Source organism: Erinaceus europaeus, chromosome 1, assembly GCF_950295315.1.
Source record: "Erinaceus europaeus chromosome 1, mEriEur2.1, whole genome shotgun sequence".
In the NCBI taxonomy this organism is placed as follows: Eukaryota; Metazoa; Chordata; class Mammalia; order Eulipotyphla; family Erinaceidae; genus Erinaceus; species Erinaceus europaeus.
Genome location: NC_080162.1, coordinates 109,736,128 through 109,756,515, shown reverse-complemented (window position 1 = coordinate 109,756,515; position 20,388 = coordinate 109,736,128). Strand labels below are relative to the sequence as shown.

The 20,388-nt window shown below is 43.4% G+C and overlaps 1 protein-coding gene across 1 annotated transcript in view; it reads right to left on the bottom strand.

Annotated features, from left to right (window-relative positions):
• PDLIM1 (PDZ and LIM domain 1) overlaps positions 1-20,388 on the bottom strand; it is a 77,640-nt gene that overhangs the window by 20,833 nt on the left and 36,419 nt on the right. Inside the window, exon 5 of the mRNA XM_007533388.3 lies at positions 4,752-4,903. Within this exon, the coding sequence (XP_007533450.1) occupies positions 4,752-4,903 (152 nt within the window). The remainder of the gene's footprint in view (positions 1-4,751; positions 4,904-20,388) is intronic.

The window sequence follows — 20,388 nt, the reverse complement described above, 5'->3', positions numbered from 1 at the left end:
AATCTTATAATCTACTATTAATCACAAATTAAAAAATTGAAATAAAGAAGAAAAAAATCCTCCTGTAAAAACAAAAAGAAAAGCTAATTCAAGTATCCATTAAGAGAAAGTACAAGATTGGTCAGGTGGCAAAGCACCTGGTTAAGCATTCACATTATAGTGCACACGGACCCAAGTTCAAGCCTCCAGCCCCCACCTGCAGGGGGAGAGTTTCACGAGTGGTGAGCAGGGCTGCAGGTGTCTCTCTGTCTCTCTCCTTCTTTATCTCCCCCTCCCCACTCAATTTCTATGTTTCTATCCAATAGTAAATAAATAAATATAAAAAGAGCACTTCATTAAAACAAGAAGAAGAAGAAAGTACAAGATCTATTACCTCCCACTTCCTTTTTAGCAAAATCTTGATTTTGTTTGGGGCAAGAAAACATCCAGCTCAGGGAGAAGTGGGATTACCATTCTCACTCTCTTACAGCTAGAAACGACCAAGTGGCTACATGAGTTAACGTAATGCTATAAAATGTAAATAGAACCACAGCGTGGGACTCCGGAAAAGAGGAAGCTGACTCGTCTAAAATGAGAACTCTGCAGCCAGTCTTTTCCCTATTCCTAGAGCACAGAGGCATGTGGGCACAATGGCTGGAGTAATCTTGAGAATGTTAACAGACATAGTAGCTGAGTGGCTACTTCCTCCAGTAGCCAGTATCTTGACAGAATCCAGATCTTGGTGACATGGAGCTGCCAACTCCATTCAGGGAACCTCAGGAATCCTGGTCTTCATGTACTTGTCTGTGACATGAGAACATCTGGCTAAGTGAGGTCTGCAGTTTCTGCATCTGTCTGCATTGGGGTTGAAATGAGTTAACTTTTCCTTTCTTAATGGCTTTATATCTGCTTACTAGGGGGTAGAGTAAGTTGTGGTTTCTCACATGTTTTGACAAACTGTCAACCACAAGAGTTAGTCCCCATGATATCAGTCATGCCTTACAGTTGAACTTTATTTTGACTATAACTCATTGTGTAGAAGTGCAGAGACTCCTATCAACAGTAGAAATTGCTGGGTAGGGGCAGAGGTAGATAGCATAATGGTTATGCAAAGAGACTCTCATGCCTGAGGCTCCAAAGTTCCAGGTTCAATCCCCCACACCAACATAAGCCAGAGTTGAACTGTGCTTTGGTTAAAAATTTTAAAAAATGCTGGGTAGAACAATATTCTTTTAGCATCAACAATAATCTAATTTCCTTTTAATTTTTTTGTTGGCTTTATTTATTGGATAAAGATAGCCAGAAATTGAGAGGATAGGGGAAGATAGTGTGGGAGAGAGAAGGAGAGACACCTGCAGTCCTGCTTCACCATTCACAAAGCTTTCCCCCTGCAAGTGGGGACTAGGGGCTCGAACCTGGGTCCTTGCACATTGTAATATGTGTGCTCAACCAGGTACGCCACCACCCGGCCCCTCTGCCCTAATTTCCTATTCTTGTAAATGCCACTTGCTTTAAAGACCCTACACAGGTGTGGAGGAAGCCTAAGTATTGGAAATCTTCAGCAGGGAACTTAAAGCTTAGGGAAAAATTGCCAAGAAAACAAATCTACAACTGAGCCAGTCTCAAGGAGAGGGGTTACTGTCCTTCAGGGTACTCAGCTCTGCTCCTAACTGGCGGTCATGAGCAAATGCATTAACCCCTCTGGAGCCCAGTTGAAAAAGGTCTCACTGCCAGTATCAGCAGGTGCCCCTATCAAGAGCACCAATCCGCAGAAGGTACAGGCAGAGAAGCACTGGGGAAGAGAGGAGAGAGCGGTGGAAAAGAAGGATCTAGTGAGGTAGCTGAGCCTGGGGGTGGGGGGAGGGAGCGACACCACAGAGACCAGGAAAACTGCGAAGCCCAACTCTCCAGAAAAATCATCTGTAGCTAGGCTAATTGCCAGGAGGTATGAATAATAATGACCTGGGAGGCAGGAGAACCTGAGGATCGCTGGCCATAGGTCACCTCTGTGAAAAGGAAAAGCAGCCTCATCTGCTAAAAAACTTCTCATGTGGTTGTTTTTAAGTGCTTGGCATGTGGCGCAAAGTGCAAGATCGGGATAAGGATCCCGGTTTGAGCCCCAGGCTCCCCACCTACAGGGAAGTCGCTTCATAGGCGGTGAAGCAGGTCTGCAGGTGTATCTTTCTCTCCTCCTCCTCTCTCCATTTCTCTCTGTCCTATCCAACAACGACAACGTCAGTAATAACCATAGTAAAACAACAAGGACAACAAAAAGGAATAAATAAATATAAAAAATAATGATAATAATAATAATAATAAAGTTATTATAGTTTTAGTACTATCCACTTGGAAAGTACAATAGGGAGCCGGGCAGCGGCACACCCGGTAAAGCACAGTACAGTATAAGGATTCCCCCCCCACCTGCAGGGGGGACACTTTACAATCGGTGAAGCAGATCTGCAGGTGTCTCTCTGTCTCTCTCCTTCTGTATCTCCTCTCCCCCCTCAATTTCTCTCTGTCCTATCCAAGGAAATGGAAAAAATGGCTGCCAGGAGCTGTGGACTCATAGTGTCAGCACCAAGCCCTAGTAGTAACCCTGGAGGCAAAAAAAAAAAAGGACCACAATAAATCACAGTATATGATATTATGTTAATGAGAGGCAGGGTGACAGTGCTGAGCAAACATTTTGCCATGTTCAATGACCCACCTGCATGGGGGTGTTATCAGTGGTAAAGCAGTGCTGCAGGTATATATATATCTCCCTCCCCTCTCAATTTCTCTGTGTCTTGGAAAACAGAAGATTTGGGGTTTATGAAGAGAGAGTGGCCCTGCGGAGTGACCAAGAGTGCTTCACCCATCAGAGCTCCCACCGTGGCTGGCCTGCAGCTGCTTGATGAAGCCTCCAACCTCAGCATCATTACGAAGCACCTACACTGTGCCAATTACCCTGATGGGTGTCCATGCAGTTTATAATATGTGTTGTTCACAATAGTCTTAGGGGAAAGCACATTTATCCCTGATTGATACATAACACAGAAGTGAAAAGGTTCAAAGAGACTGGCTTCAGGTCACACGGGGAGGCGGTGGCCAAGGTGGGAGGGGAGGAATTAGTGCCCTGGCTCTCAAAAGCCATCATTGCCGATTTATATTCAGCCTGCTTTGTCATCAGCCATGGCCCCCACTCACCAACTCACTCACACCTGTCAAACATCACAGAAGCGTGGTGTGTGAGCTCAACCAAATGGCCAAAGGACAGACCACCACTATCAAGTTCACCCTGACCTCAACCTCCTAGTGTCCCTATGATAGGAAACAGACAGGTGTACTCCCAGTACCTCCCTTACTCCCCACCCCCAACCCCTTTTTTTGCCTCCAGGGTTGGTTATGGCTGGGGCTTGGTGCCAGCACTACAGACCCACTGCTTTATAGGACAGGATAGGACAGGTAGAAATTGGGATGGGGGTGGGGGGGGAGATAGAGACACCTGCAGACCTGCTTCACTGTTTGTGAAGCGGCCCCCTGCAGGTGGGGAGCTGGAGGCTTGAACCCAATCTTTGCACGGGTCCTTGTGCTTACTACTATGTGTACTTAACCGGGTGTGCCACTGCCTGGCCCCACTTTCCCATTTTTTTTAAAAAAGCTTTTTGGATTTTATTTTATCGTATTTTATTATCCCACCAGAGTTATTGCTGGGGCTCAGTCTGGCACTACAAATCCACAACTCCCAGCAGCCTTATTTTCCCCATTTTTTCCTACTATTTTTTTAATTGGACAGAATAGAAAGAAATTGAGAAAGGAAGAGATAGAGGGAGAGAGAAAGATAGACATCTGCAGACCTGCTTCACTGCCTGTGAAGCCTCCCCCTTGCAGGTGGGGATCAAGGGGTTGAACTCAAATCCTTGTGCTTGGTAACATGTGCACCTAACCAGGATGTTCCACTGTCCAGCGCCAGATCTTTGCATTTTAAAATGGCAAGCCTTCCAGGGGCCAGGCGGCAGGGCAGCCGGTTAAGCACACATGGCACGAAGTGCAGGAACTGGCATAAGGATCCTGGTTTGAGCCCCTGGCTTCCCACCTGCGGTGTGAGGCGGGGGTCACTTCACAATGCCTTTTTTTTTTTTTGCCTCTAGGGTTATCGCTGGGGCTCGGTGCCTGCACTATGAATCCACTGCTCCTGGAGGCCAACTGCTCCTTGTTGTTGTCCTTGTTGCTAATTGCTGTTGTTTGGATAGAACAGAAAGAAATCAAGAGAGAGGAGGGGGCCAGACGGTAGGTAGAGCAGCGGTTTAAGTGCACATGGTGCAAAGTGCAAGATCGGCATAAGGATCCTGGTTCAAACCCTCGGCTCCCCACCTGCAGGAGTCGCTTCACAGGCGGTGAAGCAGGTCTGCAGGTGTCTATCTTTCTCCCCCTCTGTCTCCCCTCCTCTCTCCATTTCTCTCTGTCCTATCCAACAACAATGACAGCAATAGCAACAATAACAAAAACAACAATAATAATAACAATAATGATAAACAACAAGGGCAACAAAAGTGAAAAAATGGCCTCCAGGAGCAGTGGATTCATAGTGCAGGCACCAAGCCACAGCAATAACCCTGGAGGCAAGAAAAAAAAAAAAGTCATGCCTTCCACAGTACACTGTGATCTTCCTACCTACTGCCTTGTGACTGTGCTCATATGTGTTGCAGCAATAACTGAACTCCCCAACCCCACCTCCACCCTCTCCTCCGAGGTCTTGAATAAGTGTCCTTGAATGCGTGTAGACTGCTCACCTTTCTCTTCAGACTCCAGGATTTCCTGCAAAACTAGGAATGAAGTGGACTGTTTGGGGGGTTCGTTCAGCTCCTGTTTCTCCTGAAGCATCTTGTATACTTCAGATTCTTTGCCGATGACAAGTCCACTTGGAGGCTGAGTGTGATCTAAGCTGTAAAGAATGTTAGGAAATTCATTAGGACATGTCAATATTTTGAAAAAAAAAATTTTTTTTTGGTCACCTACAACCCTCGAAGAGAGCCCCCTGAATCAAGAAGTAGAGAGAAATGATCCTATTGAGTGAACTCCTATCTTAGCTCAGCCACACAGGACCTCCCACCAATACTGTGAGGTATCTGTTGTGGTCTCACCCGGCTGCTGCTCTGATGTATAAAAGACTATGTTTCCACGTTAGTTTCAGTAATTCAATTACTTATATTTTTTTTTTGGCCTAATTCCATGGAATCTGAAGGCTTTGCTTCTTTTTTCAAGTACATGAACAGCACCATGTCCGGAGAGAATTTATAGAATAATAAATGTTAACCTCAGCCTGACCACTAAGAACTCAGCCAGGCCTCTTTTCTGTTTGTACCAGCTACATTGCGCTCATTTCTCAGAGCAGAACTGCGGTGTTCCTTCATCCCTGATGAGATCCAAGTGCTTTCTCTTTCCATCTACACACTCCTAATTCCCACAGCAAGGACATCTGGCCACCTCACCCACAACCGAGAAGTCATAGTATCTGCTTGGACTAACTCACAGGATGGGCACAAAAGATAAAACATGCAAGTGCCTTGTAAACCAGAAAGTACCTGTTCAAAGTGAAAGAGGGACCAACTCAGGCTCAGGGACAGAGCAAGCCAGGCCTTGCCTCCCACACCTTGACCTACAGATTCCCCAGAACAGGCTGAGGCTTTGAGGCCTCTTTCCCCACAAGTCTATTTCCTTTTACACTTATTTGCTTATCTATTTTTATTGCCACCAGGGTTATAGCTGGGGCTCAGTACCTACACTAGGAATTCACCACTTCTTGCAGCCATTTTTCCTTTTTTTTTTTTTCATTGCATTTGATAGAACAGAGAAAGATTGGGGGGTGGTGTTGGTGGTATAGAAGGAGTCTTTCGGCCACCAAGTTGCAGATGCTGTCATGATTCCATCCTGACTTCCCTAGGCAGATGACCTCACCAATGTGTCCTAGAATCCAGAGCCCTACCCTACTAAGGAAAAAAAATAAAAAGGCTGAAGGGATGGATCCACCTGCCAACACCCATGTCCAGCAGAGAAGCCATTACAGAAGCCAGAGCTCCCACCTTCTACACCCCCAAAATAATTTTGATCCATACTTCCAGTGGGGGAGAAATGATAAGGGAAGATGACCAGAGGACTCTGAACTTCAACTCCATCAGGACCCAGAAAGAGAAGAGGAAAAAGAGAGGAACATTTGGATGTAGTAATAGGTATATAATAAAAATAAAAATAAAAATAAGTGTATTATTCTTTCCTTGGAAAGAAAGAGAAGATGAAGCTATAGGGGGAAAATGGGCAAATACAGACAGATAGTTGTACAAATAATAATTTGGGGGCCAGGCAGTAGTGCAGCAGGTTAAGCACACATGGTACTAAGTGCAAGGACCCACTCAAGGATCCCAGTTTGAGCCCCTGGCTTCTCATCTGTAGGTGGACTGCTTCACAAGTGGTGAAGCAGGTCTGCAAGTGTCTATCTTTCTCTCTCTATCTTCCCTTCCTCTCTCAATTTCTCTCTGTCCTATCCAGCAAAAGCAATAGCAATAGTAACAATAACAGTAACAACAACAAGGACAACAAAAATGGGGAAAGTGACTTCCAGGAGCAGTGGATTCATGGTGCAGGCACTGAGCCCCAGTAATAACCCTGGAGGCAAACAAAAAAGAAAAGAAAGAAGAAAAAAAAAATCCATATCTAAAGCCTTAGGAGAACTGCTATAGCTGCCAATGGAGGGAATGGGGGTACAGAACTCTGATAGTGGGAATGGTATGGAGTTGAACCCCTGTTATCTTGTAATTTTGTAAATCACTAATAAAATTAAAAGAGAGACAGACAGACAGACAGACAGACACTTGCAGACCTGCTTCACCACTCATGAAGCATCTGCCCTGCAGGTGGGGGGCAAGGGTTCAAACCCAGGTTCTTGCACATGGTAGTGTGTGCACTCAACCAGATGCACCACTGCTTGTTTTCCTCCAAAGAGATCATTTTCCAGGAAGAAGAGACCTTTGCTGCCTCTCAAAGGAGAATGGTGAAAAGGTGACAAACTTCAATCAGCTTTACCTAGAAAGTCTATCCTGAATCCCAACCCTCCTCATCACTCCCAGTGCTATCATATGCCCAAATCATGCCCTTCATGTAATAGCACCACTGAACTAACTGGCTGTCATTTTCAATCCCAGAGCCATCTCAATTTAACCAGGGCTAAAATGACATCTTAAACATAAGAGTCATAAGACTGTATCATGATGTGGGTCTCAATCTAACTCAGAATCAAATATCAATCGTTACAACCTTAGTAACAAGATACAAGTTTACACAAACACATCTCCTTTGGAGTAAATGTTCACAGAAAAAGAACAAACTCTTAAATATGTGGCTTTACTACCCTCTCTGAGCACACTCTCACTCACCCTTTGCTCACCAGACTCTACGTAGACCAGACTTTTTCAAAGACTCCTGCTCCAGAGGCTTTGTACATACTGCTCCCTCTCCCTGGACTATCTCTCCCCAAGAAGTCCCACAGCATTCAGGTCTCTGCACAGATCTTGTTTCTCAGAGAGTGCTCCCCGGCCCAGCCCTAAAAGTAGTCTCCTCCTCACCAGTCTTTCTCCTCTCTACTGTATCTTTCTCCATGTTCTTTCTGAGTTCTTTTTCCCAGAGATAATTTTTTTTTATTATCTTCATTTATATATTGGATAGAGACAGCCAGAAGTCAAGAGGGAAAGGGGTGATAGAGAGGGAGATAGATAGACAGACACCTGTAGCACGGCTTCACCACTAGTGAAATTTTGCCCCCTGCAGGTGGGGACCAGGTGGCTCGAACCTGGATCCTTGCTCACTGTAACATGTGCACTCAGCCAGATGTGTCATCGCACAAGCCCCCCAGCCCCAGTTCACATGAACCCAGAGATAATATTTACATGTGTTTGTTTCTTTATGGTCTCCCTTCTCCTAGCTTATTTTAAATTTACTTAGTTCTAATGGCAATCCAAGACTGTAGTATTTATAGAGGGACAGTCATAGAGATCAGTGGAGTAGAAGTTTCCATGGCTGCCAGTTCTTAGCAACATTGCCCCGCCAGATATTCGTCGGGATGTGGCATCATCTAAGTTCATTTCCCACGTCTACGCTCGACCGGACCTGCCAATATACGCGGATATCTTCGCCCACCCTGTCCAATGCTTGACGTCTCGTCTCCCAATCTGGTCCCCTACGCCTACACTGAACTTCTCTGTTCCAGACTCTTGGAAACAGAGTTGGCAGTCAGCTGAGGTAAAGAACAAACACCTCATCACAGACCCCTGCAAGCGTCAACCCGGCTTTGACCTAGCACGTTATGATTGGGCCCTCCTCAATCGCTATGGAACAGGCCATGGCCGGTGCGCCGCTATGTTCCATCGCTGGGGAGCCAGAGACGACCTGAACTGCCCCTGCGGCTACAGACAGACTATGACCCACATAGTCAACGACTGCCACCTCTCCAGATTCAAAGGAGGTCTCAAAACTTTACATCAGGCTCAACCTGACGCTGTTGACTGGCTATGGAAGAAGGGCAAACGCTAGAAGAAGAAGTGGAGTAGAACAGAGAGCACACAAACAGACCCACAGAAGAATGCCCAGATAAATGCTAACCAAGATGCAGAAGCAATTCAATGGAGGAAAGACCACCTTCGCAACACATGGTGGGGGAGTAACCACTGGTTAAGTCTTACACTTCAGACAAAAGTTAACCCAAATGGCTTATAGAATTAAATGTAAAAATTAATGTACATTGTATTAAAAAATTAAAGGGGGCTGGAGAGATAGTGTAGTGGTTGTGTAAAAGATTTTTCATGCCTGAGGCTCTGAGGGTCCAGGTTCAATCCCCAGGATCATCATAAGCCAGAACTGGGTAGTGTTCTAAGCTCACTTTCTCTCTCTAAAATAAAATATAAATATAAAAAAATAAATTGGGAGGCTGGGCAGTAGCACACCAGGTTAAGCATACATAGTACAAAGCACAAGGGCTTGCTCAAAGATCCCAGTTCGAGCCCTAGGCTTCCCACCTTCAGGGGGGATGCTTCACAAGCAGTGAAGCAGGTCTGCAGGTATCTTTCTCTCTCCTTCTCTATATTCCCCCTCCTCTCTCAGTTTTTCTCTGTCCTATCTAATAAGTGGAAAAATGGCCACCAGGAGCAGCGGGTTCATAGTGCCAACACCAAGTCCCAGTGATTACCCTGGAGGCAAAAATAATAAATAAGTAAATAAATAAATAAATAAATAGGTACAGGGCTTCCTTTTAAAAAAATTAAAGGGAAGGGGAAAAAAATATTCAGAGTCTAGTAAAGGGTTCACAGGCATCAAATGTATGATCCACAAAAGGGCAAGCTAATAAAACTGGACTCTATCAAAAACTAAAACTTGCCATACAAAAGACTGACAAATGATTTAAAATGCAAGCTGTAAGTTGGTAGAAAATGTTGGGATGTTGGAAAAGTCATGAGGCATTTTTTTGCACAGAAAAATACATTGTGACTTAACTGAGAGCCCAATATCTATCTGCCAGCTCAGTACACAAAAAACTAGATGACATATTGATAAAAAAGTAGGCACTTGAAATGAGTTCAACATCATTGCCCCATTAAGGCAACACAAATTAGACCCACAAGGAGATAATATTACCTAGGAAATAGTTAAAATAAGAAACAGTGACAACTTAAAATGCTGGGAAGTATATGGAGACATTGGGTCCTTTATACATTGTTGGTGGTGATGTAAAAGAGTCAGATACTCTGCATAACTGGACACAAGTTTCTCAAGTAAACAAGTAACTACCCCAGGAATTGTACTGCTGGGCTTTTATCTCAAAGAGATGAAACTTTGTGCTTAAAAAAAATAAACACAGATATTTATAGCTACTAAACATCTATGATTTATTATTATTTATAATAGTCAAAAACTAAATAAATGCCCTTCAGTGGGTAAATGGTTAAACAACCCATGGTACACTCATAATATGGAATACACAGGAATAAAAAATAACTTAGGATAGAACAACCAGATGTGATCAATAATCAAGCCACAGGACTTTAAAAATACTACAACCCGGGGATCCAGTGGTGGCGCACTGGGTTAAGCACACTTTGTACAAAGCACAAGGACCAGCATAAGACGATCCCCACCTGCAAGGGGGTCACTTCACAAGTGGTGAAACAGGCCTGCAGGTATCTCTCTGTCTTCCCTGCCTCTCTTGATTTCTCTCTGTCCTATCCAGCAACAACAACATCAATGATAACAATAACAACAACAAGGGCAACAAAATGGGAAGGATGGCCTCCAGGAGCAGTGGATTCATAGTGTAGGCACCGAGCCCCAGCGATAACCTTGGAAGCCAAAAAAAAAAAAAAAAAAAACAACAACTACAAGCCAGTTGAGCCTAACAGACATAGACAAAACACCATTCCTAATAATATACATTCTTCTCAAGTATACGGAGGACCAACTCCAAAAGAGATCCCATTTTAGGCCACCAACTAAGTTTTAGCAAACTTCACAAAATGATATCATCTAGTATTTTTTTATACCACAATGGAATGAAAATAGAAATCACCAGCAAGCTGAAAAAAAGTCTACAAATGTCAAACAACATGTCCTTATAAAACCAATGGGAGACAGAACAAGTCACAGAGGAAATCAGAAAATATCTTACAAAAACAAAAATGTAAAACAACATGCCAAAATCTATGGGATGCTGCAAAAGCTGAGAGAACTTTAAAGCAGTAAACACCTGGTTAAAAAAGAAAGACTTTACACAAAGCAAAACTTGGACTGGGTGTGGTACACTGCATCAAAGCAAAGGACTCTGGGAAAGGAGAGGGAGAAAGAAGGCAGAAGGAACCATGTTTCAGTAGTTGCACTGTAAACCATTAGCCCCCAAATTAAAAAAAAAAGTGAAAAACTGAATTTGAATAAGGGCTCAAGTTGGTGGCCGAACTGGTGTACAGATAGCTATCGTGAAATTAAGAAATTGTACCCATATTGCAACAACTGTCTTTATAAATCATTATAAGCTTAATAAAACTATTGGGGGGAGGAAAGATTTTAAATAAGCAATTTAATTTTATTAAACAAAGAAAAATCAATCATCGTAATATACCATTTTAACAGGATGAAAGCCAAAAAACACATAATTAAACAATGCAGAAAAAAAATGATTTGGTAAAATTCAACACATTTTCTTTTTTTATTAGTATTATATTTATTTTTTTCCTTTATTGGGGGATTAATGTCTTACATTCAGCAGTAAATACAATAGTTTGTACATGCATAACACTTCTCAGTTTTCCACATAACAATACAACCCCCACTAGGTCCTCTGTCATCCTTTCCCAGGACCTGTACTCTGCCCCCCCCCCCCCCAGCCCACCCCAGAGTCTTTCACTTTGGGGCAGTACACCAACTCCAGTCCAGGTTCTGCTTAGTCAACACACTTTCATGACAAAAAGAAAATTCAACAAAGTGAGAAAATTACTTTAATGAAGTAAAGGTCATATGTAATAAATCCACAATTACCACCACACTCAGTGGTGGAAAAGCTGGACATTTTTTTCTCTAAGGGCAGGAACAAAGTAAGAATGCCCACTCAAATTGTTTCTGTTCAACACAGTACTGGAAGTCCTAACTAGAGTACTTAGGAAGGAACAATCAACAAAAGGTATCCAAATTGGAAAGGAAGAACTACAGACATCTTGTGACTAGTTGTAAACACACACGCAAATACTGTTAGAATAAGGAAATTCAGCAAAGTTGCAGGATATAGGACACCCACCAAAATTAATTGCATTTCTATACACTACAAATGAAATATCCAAAAGGGAAAACAACTTCATTTACAACAGCATCAAAATAATAAAGATCTCTGAACCCACCAAATCACTGCCACCAGGTTTCAGATGCTACCATGATGCCAACCTGACTTCCCTAGGCAGACGACCCCACCAATGTGTCCTGGAGCTTGGCTTCCCCAGAGCCCTTCCCCACTAGGGAAAAAGAGAGACGGGCTGGGAGTATGGATCAACCTGCCAACACCCATGTTCAGCAGGGAAGCAATTACAGAAGCCAGACCTTCCACCTTCTGCACCCCACAATGATCCTGGGTCCATACTCCCAGAGGGATATAAAGTAGGAAAGCTATCAAGGGAGGAGATGGGATATGGAGTTTTGGTGGTGGGAATTGTGTAGAAATGTACCACTCTTATCCTATTATCTTATCAACATTTGCATTTTATAAATTTTTAATTAAATAATAATAGTAATAAAGATCTTAGAAGTAAACTTAGTCAAGATAAAAGACCTATGCACTGAAAGCTGTAAGACTTGGATGAAACAGCTTAAAGACATAAAGAAATGCAAAAACATGTGTTCATCAATCAGTAGACTAAACACTTTCAAAATGATGATGTCCAAAGGGATCTACAGATATGATGTAAAAAATGACTTTATTGGGGGCTGGGTGGTGGTGCACCTGGTTAAGCACACACATTATTACAGTGCACAAGGACCCAGATTCAAGTCTCTATTCCCCACCTGTAGGGGGAAAGCTTCGCGAGTGGTGAAGCAGGGCTGCAGGTGTCTATCTTGTTCCCTCTCTACCTCCCCGCCCCCGTCAATATCTCTTTCTCTCTCTATCCAATAATAAATAAATATATAATTTTTAAAATGTCTTTATTGGTAGAAATAGAAAAAAAAAGTCTTGAAATTCATTTGGACTTATAAGGACACTGAAATATCAAAGCAATTTTGAAAGAGAACAAACTTTAAGCTATTGTGCTTTCTGATTTCAAAATACATTACAAAGTTTCAACAGTCATTTATATTGGTACTGGAATAAAGACAGATCTATAGACCAATGGAACAGAATAGATAGGCTAGATAACAACCCCTACACAGATAGTTGGGTGGGACCAGGAGGTGGCACACCTGGTTAAGTGTACACATTACAGTGTGAAAGGACCCAGTTTCAAGCCCCTGGTCCCCTACAGACCTGCTTCACCACTTGTGTAGTGTCCCTCTCTACAGGTGGGGAGCAAGGGCTTGAACCTGGATCCTTATGCACTGTAACATGTGCGCTCAACCAGGTGCACCATCACCTGGTCTCAGGAGAAAACTTCGTTATTGAATTTGGCATCAATCATTAATCTAATGCCAAAAATGCATGCAGTGAAAGCAGCAAAACTCAAAAAGCAACAAACTCAAAAATTTCTTTGTTAATTTATTTTGTTTATATTTATTTACTGGATAGAGACAGAGAGAAAGGGGGAGGGAAGTGGAAGAGAGACACCTGCAGCTCTGTTTCACCACTCGTGAAGCTTTTCCCTTGCAGGTGGGGACCAGTGCACTCTAATATGGGCACGTAACAAGGTGCCACCACCTAGCCCCTGAACTCAAAAATTTCTAGGAGGCAATCAAGAGTGAAAAGACAACCTACGGAACAAGAAAACATACTTGTAAACCAAGTACCTGAGAAGAAGCTCATGTTCAGAATGTACAAAGAACTCCTACAACTCAAGACTAAAAAACACCCCAATTTTAAAAATAGAGAATATGAGTAAACATTTCTTCAAAAAAGATACACAGCCATAGAAAAAGATGCTCAACATCTCTGATCCTCAAAACATGCAAATCAAAATCACAATAAGCTTTTTCCTTATTCGATTAAGATGGTCACTGTCAAAGCAAATAATCACAAGCAGAAACTATCAAGTTGGACAAAGATAGATAAACTGGAACCCTGTGCACTCTTAGGAGACAGATATTGGCAATCTCATGATATATTGCAACATTATTCCAAATTGCCCAGAGGTTAAAACGACTTTGTGTCTGATACATGAATGGATAAAGAAAAAGTGACATAAATATAAGCAATGGGATACTTTCTATTTATTTATTAATTAATTCATTCATTCATTGGATGGAGACAGCCAGAAATTGAGAGGAAGGGGAAGATAGAGAGGGAGAGGGACAGAGAGATACCTGCAGCACTGCTTCACCACTCACAAAGCTTTCCCCCTGCAGGTGGGGACTGGGGAGCTTGAACCCGGATCCTACCACCCAACTATGGCAATGGGATATTATTCAAACTCAAAACAAAAAAAGAAAGAAAATATTGGCATAGGCTACAACATAGATGCAATTTGAAAACACTATGCTAAATAAAATAAGCCAGTCACATGAAGACTATAGAAATGTCTGAAGTAGTCAGTCATGGTAAAAAAAAAAAAAGAAAGAAAGAAAGAAAAGAAAAGAAAGAAAGAAAGAAAAAAAAAGGATACCTAGTGGTTGACAGGGGCTAGGCATGAAGGAATTGTTCAATGAGTAAAGAGTTTCAGCTTTACAAGATGAAAATATCTCACTTAAGAGGGTACCTGCTTTGTCTTGTAGGCAGCCTAGATTTGAACTCTTGACCCATGTCCCCACTACACTGGACTTCAGTGCTGTGCTCTCTTTCCCTTTCTCCTTCTGTTTCTCAATCTCTCTTTTTCTATCTGAAAATAGCCTGAAGAAGTGAAGCAATATTGAGTAATATTGAGTAAGAAAAAAAATCAATTCAAAAAAGTTACATACCATACAATTCCATTAATATCCTTGAAACTGCAAACTCACAAAACACAAGGTACAGATGAGTGGATTCCCAGGAATTAAGAATGATTTAAAGGTATGAGAGGTGCTGACATGCAACGAAAGGGCAACCTGAGGAATCCTTGTGGTTATGGGCACGTTATATATGTTGATAGTATCAATGTCAATATTCTAGTTTCTGTTGAGGAACATTGTGTAAAGGATGTGAGGGTTCTGTCTGTGGCATTTCCTTTTTTTAATACTTTTATTTATTTATTATTGGATAGAGACAGAAAAAAATTGAGAGGGGAGGAGAGATAGAGAAGGAGAGAGACAGAGAGACACAGGTAGCCCTGCTTCACCACTAGTGAACCCTTCCCTCTGCAGGTGGGGATCAGGGGCTTGAACCTGGGTCCTTGCACATTATAATGTGTGCACTTAACCAGGTGCATCACCACCAGGCCTCTTGTCTATGGTATTTCGTATAAGCGCATGTGGCTCTGGAACTATCATACTTAAAAGCTTAATTAATTGGGGAGTCAGGCGGGTTAAGCACATGTGGCGCAAAGCACAAGGACCAGCATAAGGATCCCAGTTCGAGCCCCTGGCTCCCCACCTGCAGGGGAGTCGCTTCACAAGCAGTGAAGCAGGTCTGCAGGTGTCTATCTTTGTCTCCCTCTCTCCATTTCTCTCTGTCCTATCCAACAATGATGACATCAATAATAATAGCTACAACAATAAAACAACAAGGGCAACAAAAAGGGAATAAATAAATATTTTTTTAATTTTAATTAATTGTAAAACAAAATTTTTTAAAAAAACTTTTCCCCAAATGATGGGAATAAAGTGCTAATTAGAATTATGCAGAAGAGGTTTTTAGTACTTGGTTTTCATATAGATGCTGATAAAGAAGGTAGGCTCACTTAGGAAACCTTTTTTTGTCTGAGATGCTCCAATTAATAGTGGTTAGTTTACTGTTGTTTGTCTGTCTGTCTGTCTGTCTGTCTGTCTGTCTCTCTCTCTTACATACACACATACACATACCTCTGGAACACTCTTATGTAATTGTTTTTGCAAGTAGAGCCTGACCAGAATTATCCCTAAATTTTAGTCTCCAAAGGGTTTAGCTGTTGGACCTATAATAAGAAACCAGAGGCATAATTATGGGCACCAGAAGAGGGAGGAACACCCTGACTCCAGAACCAGTCCTCTGAACTGTGGGCAAGGTTAGCTAGAGGAACAGGACACCACCTTCCTGAGAGTGGTTTCTTCTAGTCCAGTTTCAAATGAGTCAGGGTTAATATAACCTCTCTGATATCATCTGAATAGAGAACAATGCTTCCCTTTATTTTCACTACATCCTCTTAGAATTAAATCTCAATATATGGGGGAAAGTCCTGAGAAGATAATTTAGAACCATCCATATCTCGGGACAAGGGTATTGGTTATGGGACGTCAACCTATTATTCCATAAGAGGCTACCACTACATCAGGAAAGATGATTAACTATACTGACTGGCTATAATGCTGAACTATAACTATACCAAGACTGTGATGTTGGGACAGAGAAACATTTTCACAGTAAGCCATAGGAAAATCTTCTCTACAACATTCTGTCTACATATGTTCCATCCTCCTGGAGCCCCTAGTACTCAGAGATGGTTCTGAAGTTCCTTGTGGGCAGTGAAATCAGTGACACTGAACACCTGACAGAGCTGTCGGGCACCTTGCAAGGTGCTTTAACACAGTTCATAATGTTCTCTCAGTTTCACAGTGGTGAGGTAGTCAGCATTACCTGCACTTTAGAAAAGAGGGTTGTGGGGCCAGGTGGTGGCACACCTGGTAAGGACTGGGGTTCAAGCCCCTGGCCCCCATTTGCAGTGGGGGGGTGGGAGGGGAGGAGCTTTGCAACTGGTGAAGCTCAGTTGCAGGTGTATCTCTGTCTCTCTCCCTCTTTTTCTCCCCCTTCAATTTCTCTGTTTCTATACAAAATAAGTAAAATTTAATTTTAAAAAAAGAGAGAGAGAGGAAAGAGGATTGGGCCAGGCAGTGGCACACCTGGTCGAGAGCATCTATCACCATGTAAAAGGACCCAGTTTCTTTTTATTTTTTTTAAGTTTATTCATTTATTTATTCCCCTTTTTGTTGGGCTTTTTAAAACATTGTTGTAGTTATTATTGTTGTTGTTATTGATGTTGTCGTTGTTGGATAGAACAGAGAGAAATGGAGAGAGATGGGGAAGACAGAGGGGGAGAGAAAGACAGGCACCTGCAGACCTACTTTACCACTTGTGAAGCGATTTCCCTGCAGGTGGGGAGCCAGGGGCTCGAACCGGGATCCCCACGCCGGTCCTTGCGCTTTGTGCCAAGTGTGCTTAACCCACTGCGCCACCACCCAACTCCCAAAAGGATCTAGTTTCAAGGCCCCAGCCCCCACCTGCTGGGGGGAAAGTTCTATAAGCAGTGAAGCAGGGCTGCAGGTCTCTCTCTTTCTCTCCCTCTCAACTTCTCTCTCCCTTCTCAATTTCTCTCTGTCCTATCAAATGAAATAAATAAATTAAAACATTAAAAAATAAAGTAACTTTTGGGAAAAGAAAGGAAAGATAAGAAAAGAAGGGGGTTGGGTTTAAAGACATTGCATAGTTTGCCTAAAGTCACACAGTAAAGGCTGATCAGGAATTCAAGTTCAGAACCCATTCTCTCCCTCTTTTTCTCTCTTTTTTCTTCCTCCGGGGTTATCCACTGCTCTTGGAGGCCATTTTCTCCATTTCTTATTGGATAGGACAGAGAGAAACTGAGAGAGGAGAGGTAGACAGACAGGGAGAAAAAGACACCTGCAGACCTGCTTCACTGCTTGTGAAGCTACTCACCTGCAGGTGGTAAGTTGGGGGCTTGAACCAGGAACCCTTGCACAGGTCCTTGGGCTTTGTACTATGTGCACTTAAGCCAGTGAGTTATTGCCCAGCGCCCCCCACCCCAGGACCCATTCTCTATGAAGCCTGAACCTTTCTTTAGGAAAGTATGAAGCAACATCCCATCTCTAGTGAAATCCAGGCCTCAAATGATCAGAAAATGACCAGAGACCTAAATTCAGTTAGAAGAGGTCACAGTGCAGGTAGAACAGAGCAATTTACCCTCCACCCAACCGGTACACAACAGACACTAAAGGACTGTTCCAGTGGCTCCCAACACACTCACTTGGGTGTGGGATGAAAGGCAGGTGGTGATAGTGCCTTCTCACCTTCCTGCCCAGTTTAATTTGGAAATGGCAGTGCTGTCTGTGCTCCTATCTGATGAGGACACAGCTCTAAGAAATCCTACCAGACAGGCAGCCCCCACGCACCAGGCAGCTTTGAAGTACGTGGGACAAAGAGACTCAGTGAGCCCCAGGGGATGAATGATGACCTCAGACACGAAGTATGAAGTGAACCAATTCTGGAAGCTCAGTGAATTTCACAGACTAAACAATGGGGGGGAGGGAGCGCTTGGAACAGGGGCTGGCTGAGCCAGCAAGGTTTGCCCGGTGGCTGCTGGCTACACAGGAGAATCTCTTTTTGCTGGGAATTCACAACAGGCCTCTGCAGGAATAGTCCCAACAAACAGAGACCTCACAGGCTGCACAAACTCTTCATACTGTCCCTCCCTGCCCAGAGGCAACTTGGATCTACTTCTGGATTCATTCTGAGTTTGGAGAGAATAGAAGTTTGGGGCCCCCTCTCTTGAGAAAATCCAGAAGGAGATTTTTGATGAAGACTCAGAGGACACTGTAGTCAAAAAAAAAAAAAAAAGGTGATAGGAGGAGGAGACGGGGGCTGGAAGCGATGCTTGCACAATTTCCAGATAGCTGTAGATTTGTTTCAGATTAGGAGGGAAAGGAGCATGAGAAAAGAAGAAAGAAGACATTAACGAAGGAATGACAGCCAAAACCATACTAAAAATACTTTCCAGGCACATATTTCTCCCAATGCATAGCAGTCCTTTCAATTAAGGATGTGTCATTTCCTGAGTTATTAAATCCAGATTCTGGGACATTCCACTCTGGGTCACGTTCTCAGTCTCTCTTCGCACCAAAGCAACAAAGAATAGGGACCCTTAGCATTTCCACCACTTAGAATCTCACTGAGCTGCTTGACAGAAAGCTTGTCCAGAACTGCTGGGGGAGTAGGGACACGATGGCATTCTCTCTCAGATACCCCCCAAATGCCCCTAGCAATCACCTTAAAGAACAACATTTTCGGAGTCGGGCGGTAGCACAGCAGGTTAAGCACCCGTGGCGCGAAGTGCAGGGACTGATGTAAGGGTCCTGGTTCGATTCCCTGGCTCCCCATCTGCAGGGGAGTCACTTCACAGGCGGTGAAGCAGGTCTGCAGGTGTCTGTCTTTCTCTTCCCCTCTTTGTCTTCCCCTCCTCTCTCTATTTCTCTCTGTCCTATCTAATAACGACAACATCAGTAACAACAACAATAACTACAACAATTTTTTTAAAAAAGGGCAACGAAAGGGAAAATAAGTAAATATATAAAAAAAAAATTAAGGCACCAAGCTAAAGGACCAGCGTAAGGATTCCAGTTCGAGCCCTCAGCTCCCCAAGGGGGTCGCTTCACAAGCGGTAAAGCAGGTCTGCAGGTGTCTTTTTCTCCCCGTCTACCTCTCCTCTCTCAAGGGTAACAAAAGAGAAAATAAATTTTAAAAATTTTTAAATAATTAAAAAATAATAATATTTATCAGCAGAACTGGGAATCCCACAGCAGAACCGGGAGTCCCAAGGGTGTTTAAGTTGTGACTAGATGAAACCAAACAGCATCCTCCTTCTGGACAAGGTGTACACAGCTCCCTTGGCTTCCCTGCTTCCCCATCTACACTCAGGACTCTGTCATTCTGTCTTCATCTACCCCATCACCTTCGGGCACTTGAGGTCATACCGTGTGACCCAGTTTATACTCTTTCCACCTGCAGAGAAATGGGTCCTTTCTCTGTTTATCCATAATCCACTTAGCCACTAAGTGTAACATTCCCGATGTATCTGGATACCTCTACAAGTTTGGGATGGGTCCCCTCTGCTGGGAAGAGTCCAAAGATATTTTGGCTAAAGTCTTAGAGGCACCTGTGGCCAACTAACTGGTCTGTGAGAATGGACAGACCTCCCCAGACCTGAACAAGATGCTTCCTTAGATCTCTTCATTCTGCCTGTCCACCTGAGTTCCTTCTCCTCCCCCAGGCAAGCCCATCCCTGTGACGCCCCCCGCCCCCCCTTACAGCCGGCTCCTGTAGACATCCATTTCTATCTGCATGTACTTCTCCCCTTATGTTATTGCTACTGGGACACTCTGGTGAGGAGGAGAGGGGATAAACACCGCTTCACCAGAAACTGAATCAAGAAGTGCTTCTCCCTTACACAGAGCAGACGGTGAAAACAAGCAGAAACTCAATACCACAAATACTGAAGACTTTCTCAGGAAGCAGCAGGGATTCCAAGGAAGACAGTCACTGAGAGGAAGATAATAGTAACCCCAGAAATGGAGACTATAGTAACATTGGTCTCTGGTGGTGGTGGTGTGTGTGTGGGGGGGAGATTCATTAATAGGTGTCAGACACAGATCTAGGTGTGGCTTTTTTTTTTTTTTAATTATCTTTATCTACTGGATAGAGGCAGCCAGAAATGAAGAGGGAAGGGAGAGATAGGGAGGGAGAGAGACAGAGAGACACCTGCAGCATGGCTTTACCACTTGCAAAGTTTTCCCTCTGCAGGTAGGGACTGGGGGTTTGAACCTGGGTCCTTGCACGTTGTAATGTGCGCTCAATTGGGTATGCCACCA